Raw genomic sequence first — 11,523 nt, 5'->3', positions numbered from 1 at the left:
GACATATGATAGACACACAGGCTTGTTTTTATTTCAGCTGTAGCTGTAATAACAAGATGATGGGGATCTGGAATTATCAAAAGAATCTGGATGATTCTTTGAAAAGACACATTTCTGATGGATTTTGTAAAAGTAAGGCCTACAAATAAAACTCCATTCCCCTATCTGTAACAGGGTTGCTTTTTTTCCCCCTGATAATGAATCAAGCTACTTTAGCCACTCTGCATTCCTCTAATCTGATTTTCAAGCCTGTACATTATGTGTACATAGTGACTCAATGTGCTCTATTTACCACTTATATATTACAGAGCTGGAGCTTTTAGTCAGCAGGCGAGCTCACACAAGTTGATCCTCCTGGGATGTTGCAATGGTAGACTGAAAAAATGCTAGGATACTAGATATAAAAATGCTTTGCTAACTTTATGGAGCAAGTCAAAGCTTGAAAATGCCTTGCCTTTTTATGCTTTGTAGAAAAAAGGTTATTTGCAAATATATTCATCTTAAAATGCAACAGCTATTCAGATTTGAAGCTGTTAGCATATACAGGTGTGCTTACAGCAACATTTTATGATGAACTGTATCTTGGAGACAAAGGCAAACACATTCCTACATGTCAGACAACAGGGGTAGGAGGCCGCTCTGTGGTGTTGCTTGTGGCTGGAAGCCCACACAGGACATTGGATAGACTAAAGCAATTGTCTGTCTTAAATGAACCATATCCAACAAATGTTGCATCAAATCATGTTTTCACTTGAAATGTGTTTTATTTATTTTTAAATTTGTTAGATGAGAGTCAAACATCGAAACAGGATCTCCACACAATGTTAAAGCGTTGCAGATTGATGAGTGTCTGTTTCTCTCACAATATGCAAACACTCACTCTGTCACAGCCCAAAACACAGAAAGGCACAGGTCTAGATTCAAACCCAGGACCTTCGTGCTATCAGCGGAATAACTGACTCTCTGACTCTGTCATATCTATTGTTATAGTAAGGAAGTTACTTTTTTCATACACAAGGTCATTATAAGCATACATTACATCAGAGGTTCCCAAAGTGTGGGGCTCGCCCCCTAGGGGGGGCGCAGAGCCATTGCAGGGGGGGCGCGGTATGAAAAGAAAAAAAAAGAAGAGCGCTTGGACACTGTGTACAGGTTTTTGACGGGGCTCCCACACAAACGCAAAGCAGGAGATGAAGCATCGCCAAATATGTTTCCAAACCAACTTCCTTCCAAGCCAAAGACAGGAAAATATGGTGAAGCATATCTTCCCTTTGGCTTCACCTGCACAAGTGCCAAGGTAGGTCTCCCTTAGTTTCACACTTAGGAGCAGCGCTGTGCTCTCCAAATCACGGACAAACAGTATCCCACATTCTTGACTTTTAGTTCACAAACACTTCTTGTAATTACTAACTACTCCTGACATTTTGGACATGTTACTAACATGTCCAAAGCACGCGCTGTGCTCTCCAAATCACGGACAAACAGTATCCCACATTCTTGACTTTTAGTTCACAAACACTTCTTGTGATAACTAACTACTCCTGACATTTTGGACATGTTACTAACATGTCCAAAGCACGCGCTGTGCTCTCCAAATCACAGACAAACAGTATCCCACATTCTTGACTTTTAGTTCACAAACACTTCTTGTAATAACTAACTACCTTTTGAGCTATTACGTTTAAAGATAGAATGATCACATGTATGCATGCACAACAATAGACGTACACATGCAAACACAACAACTTTGGATGCGGTAATGTAGCTTCAGCGTTGAAATTTTAAAATTTTTAGTATTTCAGTCAGTCTTCTGCAAAGAGTTAGCAGCCAGGAATGCTGCAAAAATCTGAAAGTAATCAAATTTGTATCTGGAACAAGCAAAGAATAACACATTCCTGAACTTTCACTCCAAATGCAGGATAACTTGTATTTCTTTATAAACTAAAGAACTACTGGTGTGAAACTTTTTCCATTAATACATCAGTCAGATCCAGTATACTAATAAAAAGATCAAATGTGGACAAATAGGTCATCAAGGAGAAGAGCCCATTTTTATAATTTTCACACAGGATTGTTTTTCGGTAAGAAAAAACTGAATAAAAAGGAGGATGTACAAAACGAATGGTATTCACCCATTTTTCTGCTAGTTCAGCTCACACGGCCCAATTTTTTTTCTCGCTCTCATTTGTTTTCCCTTGAGTCCAATAAAGCTGTCATTGTTGAAAAGGCACAATGGTAACACAGACAGACATAAACACATGCACACACACTACTTGCTTTAAATGAGTTTGCTGAACAACGCTGTAGTGTTTACACTGTAGTGCTACTTTGCTGCTATTGTGAATCCCAGTGAGTCATATCAAGCCAGGCATTATACTAACATGGAATCACTCCAACTTTATGTCAAGACACAGAAAGGGAGAACATTCCGGTAACTTGATAGTTACAACCCAACAAAATTTCAAAACCTATGACCAGCAATATGCTGCAGTCAGTAATGTCTGCAGCATGAGGTTGTTTATGTTTTATTTTTCTTTAAGTCAGTTTTACTACATAAAGCCAAAAGTAATCGAATAAAACGATTTGAGACCAACCCGTGGTCATTAGGTCTTGGCTTCAACCTCTAAAACTGAAAACCAGTTTGGAATACAAAGTTCCCTTTCAGGAAGGTATACGTACTTGGGGGGGAAAATGGTCCAATCATGCCAACTAGGTTATTAAATAAGGAGGTGCTCAGGGAATGGGCACTAACTATATAACAGGAGAAAGTCTCTAAGGAAGGATAGGAGCAAAGTACAGAAGACTCACTCATCCAGAGAACTGTCATGTCTGCCACTGAGTACATTAAGTACCACGGTCTCCTCCTGCCCCCGAAGGCCCACACCACGGAGAGCTTGGAGTACGCCCAAAATTTCTGTGTGGAAGACACTGATGTGTTTGCCATCACTTATCCGAAGTCAGGTATGTGTTTGTTCTCATATCTGTTGTCGCTTTTTAGCTTTTCTAGTTGTCTCTGATGGTTTTTGTTGGTTTACTTTTGTTGATAAGCTTTAGTTTCCACATTTTATATATAGAAGAATTTATTCCTGTATATTTAAGAAATTTATTTGGATGGCAGCAAAACATCTCAAAAAAGCTGAGATTTGGGCAAAAGAACACTGAAAAGGGACGTGACACTAGAAATAATCACATGGAGGAGCATTTCAAAACTTATTTGATTAATTAGTGACAGGTCAGCAACATGACTTGGAATAAAAAGATCATCTAAGAGAGGCAGAGTTTCTCAAAAATGATGCTAAGCAGCGGTTCCTTTCTGAAAACAGCATCACAAGTTGCGGAATGGTTTCAGAAAAATGTTCCTCAAATTAACGCCTGCATCTCTGAAGATGCAAGCTATCTGTGCTTATGGAGTGGGTACTTGCACATCTGGAAAGGTACCTTCAGAGCTGAAAAGTAACTTTTAGTTTAATTTTTTCTGTGATTTTCTGCCTCTTTTTCTATGATTTCCTGCCCTTTTGGCCTAAAGAGACCACCCACCATTGGAAAGGCCAGGAACTCCTCTAATGAGCACATCAGGGCTTAGTAGGGTAGCTCAAACAAGTCAAACAATATAGACCAAAAACAAATATCCATTACAGAGCACATAAATGAACTGGCTTGGTCTCAGAAGGATATACAGGTTTTAGGGGAACATACACTGCTGTCCAGGCAAGGTCTTGCATATTTCAGCAACATAATTCTAAACCACATACTGCAGGTATTACAGCATGATTTTATAGTAGAAGATTCTACTTCAATTGGCTCTTTTCAATATGGAAGAGTAGCGGCTCTAACCTGAGGCACAATCTCTAAGGGAGAGACCAGCCTCCGTTCAGAGAAAGGTCATTTCTGCCAACTTTCTCAAACTTGGAGGTGCTGATTCTCATTCCCACCACTTCATACTCAGCTGTAAGACAGGACAGCAGGGGAAAAGTGGTTATTTCTAAAGGTAAGGGCTGCTCGGTGACATTTGATGAGCTTGAAATTCAGAGATTACACATAATGTGCTCATTTATTTAAAAAAACAAACTGGAGTATACTCCCTGTGTCCCATTCAGAGGTTGCATGAAAATGCTTTGCAGTTAAGTGAAGGCTAAACAAGTTAGCTTACTGTTTGTAATAATGCACCTTGTAGGACTGGTAGAGAGCAGACTATAGGCTTCATGGTCAGTTAAACAGACAATTTAAGCTGGTTGTGGGAATTTTATTAGTAGTAGGTAGTGATCCACTCACTGAGCTTGACATTTATAGTAGCTTCATACTCTGTAACAGTTGGAAATCAGCCATGATAGCTCATCTAGCATCTCTGTTGGCTAAATCCATGAACAACAGTGAATCTCAGAGCAGCAGCATACCTTAGTTGATCACAGCATGTACTCAAAGAAAAATCTACTGGAGCTCACATTGGGAATTGTTCTTATGTGATTCTTTTCCCTATGCCACCAGTCCAACAGATCTTAGCATTCCCCCACCTACTGAATCCCGCTATAATCTTGGACTACATTAATTTTTTCTGTTTACATGTTGATGCAAAGTCACCCATCTACAGTGCAGGCAACAGCAACAAATATAAGGCTGAGTTAGCTTAGCACAAAAATAGCTGGTAGAAATGTTTTTCAAAGAGCTGTTTTTTATTTTTGTGCTCTGGGTACATTTACATCAAGTATAAGTACACATGCTTTACGTTTACTTGGTCAAAGAAGTTGAGTCATCTGGACGACCCTTTCAAATTGTGATTTGTCAGACCTCTGGAAAATCTTTCAATTAAGTCTTTGTTAGATGAAGTCAGCCTCAAAGAAGACAACAGCATTTCTGGATATATTTTTTTTCCCATGCAGGGCAGGATGTTGTTTTGAAGTTGTGGTGCAATGACAAACCGTGTTCAATGGCATTGTTTCTCAGAAGGGTTCCTGAGCTCGGGCATAGTTTCCAATATAGATTGTGTCTGTTATTTCACTGTTATTTCTTCAGGTACAATCTGGATGCAGGAGATCCTCCCACTGGTGCTGAATGGGGGGGATCTGACCCCCATCCATACCATTCCTAACTGGGAGAGAGTCCCATGGCTGGAAGAGAAACAACTGGCACGGGTGGTGGATAAGCTGGCATCTCCACGGGCACTGGTCTCACATCTTCCCTACAGCCTCATGCCCCCTTCCTTCTGTACCTCCAAAGCAAAGGTAATGACTCTGTGTGATATCTCCAATTCATTCCTCTGTATCTCATTGTACAACTGTATAGTGACAATAAAGGCATTCTATTCTATTCTATTCTATTCTATTCTATTCTATTCTATTCTATAAGAGACTTTACACTCATTATGTTTTTGCACTCTTTCTGCTGTAGGTGATCTACGTCATGAGGAACCCAAAGGACATCATGGTGTCTTCGTACTACTTCCACCAGATGGCCGGCTGCCTTGAGGATCCAGGAACCTTTGAAGAGTTCATGGATAAATTTCTTGAGGGCAAAGGTCAGAGATCACATCTGCACTTTATTATCACCAGTAGAAGAGTGGTTGCATGTGTAAATGATTAGCCAATGTCTTTCTTATTTGCAGTGATGTTTGGAAAATGGACAGACCACGTAAAGAGCTGGAGAAACAGTGAACTAGGAGACAGAATAATGTACATTACCTATGAAGAAATGGTTGAGGTAAAACACTTAACGAATGTTTTGTTAACACCTTCCATTGTTTTCCATGAAAGGAAAGCATAACAGATCACTGTACAGAACACTTTAGGTTATTTTAACATTCTTGTTGTTAAAAAAAACCTCAAAGTTCATATTACGTTTGGACGTATAGTATTCAACTAATAAAAACCAGACTTTTTATCTTGCCAAAAATGTGAAGCTGTTACTTAAATCACTCAAATCCCTGACCTTTCAAACTATGATCTTAAAATGACTTCAGAATGAGTTTTCATTAAAAGCTAAATTTGAAAAACACCGACTGTTTCACATAATATAACAACCGTGTTTCTTCCAGGACCTGCCTGCATCTCTCAGGCATATCTCCGATTTTCTGGGCTGTAATCTGACTGAGGAAGTCATTCAGAAGATAGCAGAGCATTGTTCTTTCAAGAGTATGCAGAACAACAACATGTCCAACTTCAGTCTAATGCCCAAGGTGTGCATGGACAGTGACAAGTCTCCTTTTCTAAGAAAAGGTGAAGTTCCATATCTCCCTTCAAAAGTGTATTTTTAGATTTTTCCCAGAATCAATTTCTTTTCTCATCAGGTGTTTTTATGCTTATGGAAAAACAGCTTGGCATGTTTGTGTTGTCAGGTATTGCTGGAGACTGGAAAAACCACTTCAGCTCAGAGCAACTGGCCCGATTCACCTCTGTGATTTCCAAAGAGCTGGAAGGTGAGAGCTTCCCTCTGCCATGGAGCCTGGATTGACCACCATAGAGATCAGGAGTGGCAAAAATCCTGGCCTGTTATTTCAGAGCAAGTAATTCATGCTAACTGAGCCAATGTTCTTAAACTTATTTATGGTTTCAATATTAGGAACATGAGTAAATAGCATTAGAAATAGCAATGTTTATTCATCTGTCTTCTAATCCAATTAAACCAGGATTCAGAAGCCTCACAGAGTCCATTAAAGTTCTCATGACTGGCATGCTTTAAATTAAATGGAGACTATTTATAGATACAGATAAAACTAGCTTGACAAAATATTTAGTGTATCCTGATATAAATCTGAAGCCACAAGCGCTGGACATTAAAGATTGTACAATTTGTGCTGATAAGGAAATACTGCTGCAACATTTGAATTCCTCACAAATTAAAGTGAGATTTTTATACCTCTATACTGCTGTTTTTATTTTATTTCCAGTTCACATAATATGCTGAAATCTGTCTTTTTTTAGTAAGCACTTTTTAACTTATTTTATCTCTAATAATTATTTACGTCTTCATTATTGTAATATGTTATTTTTTGCCTGTGGGAATGGATTAACTACTTCAGATTTTACTTTGAAAGTCATCAAAAATTATAATTTGCCCAGTGAGTCTAAACTCATGCACTAAAATGTACTATGTGAATACTTAATGTCTGTAACTTTGGTATTTTCTAATCATAAAATACAGGTTATCACCTGTTTGTATATGTGTGACTCATATTGACTCATAATTTAACAGAAATGATGCCCAGAAAGAGGAGTGAAAATATCCCCGATATCATGCAAAACAGCCTGTCATTATGTGTCTTCAGCTTAGTGGAGTCAGCACATCCTGCTTATGTAGGATGTTATATTTTAGTATTTTTATGTCGTTATAACTTATAATTGCTTCAGGGTCACAGATTGGTTAGAGCCTGTTAAGGTTCAAAGTTGGAGAAAAGGAGTACGGAGGGCTCACCAGCAAATAACAACTCTGGTCCAGAAGATGTGATCAAAGCAAAGATTTATTGATAACACGCGTGGAGTCCGAAGCTGGGCAAAGTCAGCAATCGAACTGAACTTACAACCATTAGACAAAAGTTTTATATGAGTACAATAACAAAGCCCCCTCTTTTGCAAAAATAGACAAAGTACAGCTTACGTCACTTAAACCACAAAATGTTCCGTGAACTTTAACATAGTTTAAAGAACATTACATCTCATCTCCATCCCGGTGTCGCCCCACGTACGGCTTCTTATCTCAACCCCGGTTGCACTTCCTCTAAGTACCTCGGCACAATTCTGCATTTGCAGCAAAAACACATCTTCACTTCTTACTTACCAAAATAGATCTATTATGGTGTGTATGTGTGTGTGAGTGTGTGTGTGTATGTGGGTGCCTGCTGTGTAGGCTATGTATGTGTCATGACCTCGTCTTCACCCCAGCTCACCTCACACCTCTCATCTTAGCCAGACATAAGGCCTGTGCACATACACAGCTGAACTCTGTGTGATTTCTAGGCTAAATGTCACACTCGAACCATGAAGGAAACTCACTCAAACTGAACATAACTGAAACTTAAGACTTACTCAAAAAGATATAAGGTGTAAATGATAAAAACTTAAATCTTAACTCTAAAGAATATAAGTAATAAAAGATAAAAAATCACTCCAGGCGTATGTCATGTAAGCAGGTGTGTTGCCATTCCTTTCAGAGCTCCTGTCCTCCTCACCGTGTATTGGCTGATCCTTAACGCCTGCCAAGAGTTTCTGACCTTCACTTGACCCGGAGCCACAGCTCTTTAATAAGCTCAAATGCAATCATGTGTAAAAGATTAAAATCATTTTCATAACAAAAGTTCTCTCTTCTCAGATCTACCACTATGTTTGCTCGTCTCTACTACAGTTTAATCATTGAAAATTACACTGATCAACATACTTTGTGGAAATTACAGATTACATCATGGCAAAAGCATTTTTCAGACCCCTCAAGCCTATCCCAGCTGCCATAGTGCGAGAGGTGTGGTAGCTGAAAACACTCCACAGGAAGTCTGGGGGTCTAAATCTGATGTCTGAATGTACTGAAATATGTTGTTAAAGTGCTTCAGATTTAAAAACAAAACAAAACAAAAAAAACATTATTTTTTTTCAGGACCATTTCTTTTTAGGCAAACAAAATTGGTGTCAGCATTTATAATCTGATGTAGTCTCAGCCTTAACTGATAGATGATGGCTTTTCCACAGCCATAGCAGAGATGCTTTTATTTAGAGTTGCTATTAATGTAAATCAACTGTTATTACTTTAAGTGTAATACACTTTAAAGGAAAATGTGTTACAAGATCATCTAGATTTTAGATTTATTGTTATGTATTGTCATTCTTGGACATTTTCTTTACGAACTCTCTCTGAACTCCTAGATTGCTCACTTGTTCTTCGTTCACCTCAACTTTGGACTAAACGAAGAAAAGGCTCAGTACAGCTGGAACTCAGTGCAATTGGCAATCAACAAATATAGTTAAACAGTACATGATCGATTACAGACTTTGCACCACGTAGCGTGCACTTCATCTGCTGATAATGCACCAGATCCGTACCAGATGAGGAGTCTTGTAGTACCTGATCCAGCCCAAATTTGAGCCAAATGTTCACCTCATCTTCTCTGATACAGTGCCAGATATGTACTTTACTCATTTTTTTAGAGCCCTCTAAACGCTCAGTTTTAATAACAAAACAGAAGTTGAAGTACCTGTTAAGAATGTTCAGTGTTATTCAAATCACATTCCTTTTAGAAACTATTGAACAACAAAACAGTAAAATGGGAGACAACAGTGGAAAAAAGTTAGCTTTTTTAAAAGTATCTATTTTAAGATAAATGAACATATTTGTACATTTTGTTTAATTAATTAATAATTTATTCTGAAAATATATTAATTGTTAACAGCATTTATTTTAAAAACTCAAATACAAAATGAAATGTTGCTTAAATTTTACAAGTAACAAAAGAGCAAGCAACAACAAAAAACAACACAACACTGTACATTTATTATTAAAATTTCACACAAACACACAAATAAAATGCAGTGGTTCAACACTAAACAGATCAAACAGGATCTGTGCAGGAGTGGATCAAGAATGATACATACACTCCTAACAATCTAACACAATTCGATGTTCCTTCAATTCCTCACATTTAAACCCATGTAACATGTTTTCTAATATGGCATCAGACGTGGCAAAGTAGAAAACAATGTGGCAGCAACTTTAGGTTAAGGCTTCTTTGGCTTTTTGGTGTTCTTTGGGACCTACATGATCACCAACGGAGAACAAAAATGAGTTAAACACAAATTTGAATGAACTAAAATCAGACAGTCGTATAAGTCACAACCACCTCACTACACAATTTTCATGGTCCTGGGTCAGTGACCGAGTGTTTTCTGTATTATCATTATTATTATTATTAATCTGTGATTTCATCATGGTTTATTATTAGTAGTGGTTTAGTTCAGTCTTCATGTTTATTATCTTGTTTGCTCCTGTCAGTCGTGTCTGTCGTCATTCCTGTCCCTGTGTTCCATGTTTCCTCTGCTCTATATCGAGTTTGTGCCTCTCGTGTGTTTCCTGTTTTACTTTGAAAGTCTGTGTCTCATGACAGTGTTTATAGTTTTGTTTCCCTTGTCTTGTTAGGTCTAATTTCTCCCAGCGTGTTTCCCTCCTGTCGCCCATTCCCTGATTAATCCAGTTTGTATTTAAGCCCTGTGTTTTCCATGCCTTGTGTTGTGTTGTACTCTCTCTGTGCTGTATTTTCACCTTGTGTGTTCCTGCAGCTTAGTTTATCTCTCAGTCTGGTTTGTTTCCCTTGCTTGTGTCTCCTAGTTTCTAGCTTGCAGTATACAGTTTAGTGTCTAGTTGTCCTGTTGAGATTTTGGTTTGTTTTTTTGAAGTTGATTTCTGATGACAAGTTTTTCCAGCATTAAAACTGCCATTTCAAGTTCATGTCTCTGTGTTCTGCAAGTCCTGCATTTAGGTCCAATCTCCTGCCTGACACACAGCACATGATATCACGACAGCAGTAGCATTTGTTGGAGGATGGCACCACAGGTACATGTAGCTGTTTTGCTGAGCTACTCTCCAGGACTAATCCGTTTCACTATCGGTGTCAGTATCACCAAAGATGAGTCTACCAAACAAATCACAACAAGCCTTGTGACTTTTTAGCATGGATAACTGAAACGTTTGCTTCATTTATGACTACCGATTAATCAGTGATGAAACTACAATAATCCAAGAATTGCTGACATTTCAAATACTCATCAGTCTAATCTAAGAAGCCCTGGGTGATTTGGCTTCAAAAGCACACAAACAGTCCAGTACTGGACTTTATCGTTTCTTTTTTTTTTATATGGCCTTGCATGTGTTTTTCGTAAAGTGAACCAAGAGAATAAAATACACACACATTAACGCTGTTTATGACACATTTAAAGCCATATAAACGTTTTTATTTCCATAGACTTGTTGAATTAAGTGGTTATATGATTTTAAAACTGTCTGTCTCTAAATAATTTCTAAAGATTTTACAGAGGCTGTAAGCTCACCTAGCCAAAACCCCAACAATGCTCAGAAGCTTTTATGTGGTTGAATTGGTTTATTTCATAAGTCTGGTGGTGCAACTACTATTTTTTTTTTTTTGGTGCTGGTGCCCCCACACACCAGTGCACTGGTGATTCTTGGTGTGTAAGGGCTCACTCCTGGCTGCTTCTTGGGGGCTTCCTGCCCCCCTGGCTCTGTCGGGCCCCTGCTGAGGGGTGGGCGGCCTTTGGGACTTCTGCACCATAGCGGCTGGGTGACCCCCTTCCAGGGCTCCCCTCTGCTCTTCTCTGGGTGTGGGCTGGTATAGTCCCTGTGGTGGTCCTCCTGGGGCTCTCATGCTCTGGGGGGCCTCTTAGCCAATCTCCAACCTTTGTTTCACAACGATTATGGCAAGAGTTACTACTCTGACAATTGTACCCAAATACAAAGGGACAAAGACTAGACTTTGGGTTATTAGCTTACTGCAAGATAAATTAATTAATTAATAAAATAAACTACCTAATGAAAAGA

At 38.7% G+C, this 11,523-nt stretch overlaps 1 protein-coding gene across 1 annotated transcript; it reads left to right on the top strand.

The window, feature by feature from the left end:
• The first annotated feature begins 2,644 nt into the window (after positions 1-2,644).
• Positions 2,645-7,153, top strand: LOC116314955 (sulfotransferase 2B1-like). Its single transcript, XM_031733105.2, has 6 exons — positions 2,645-2,961; positions 5,011-5,219; positions 5,386-5,512; positions 5,600-5,694; positions 6,029-6,209; positions 6,329-7,153. Exons 1-6 carry the CDS (start codon positions 2,826-2,828, stop codon positions 6,442-6,444), a joined length of 864 nt encoding a protein of 287 aa, XP_031588965.2. The 5' UTR covers positions 2,645-2,825; the 3' UTR covers positions 6,445-7,153.
• Positions 7,154-11,523: the final 4,370 nt, after the last annotated feature.

Source organism: Oreochromis aureus, linkage group 11, assembly GCF_013358895.1.
Source record: "Oreochromis aureus strain Israel breed Guangdong linkage group 11, ZZ_aureus, whole genome shotgun sequence".
Lineage (NCBI taxonomy): Eukaryota > Metazoa > Chordata > Actinopteri > Cichliformes > Cichlidae > Oreochromis > Oreochromis aureus.
Note: the sequence above shows the minus strand (reverse complement) of the source record. Positions and strands in the feature narration are given on the sequence as shown.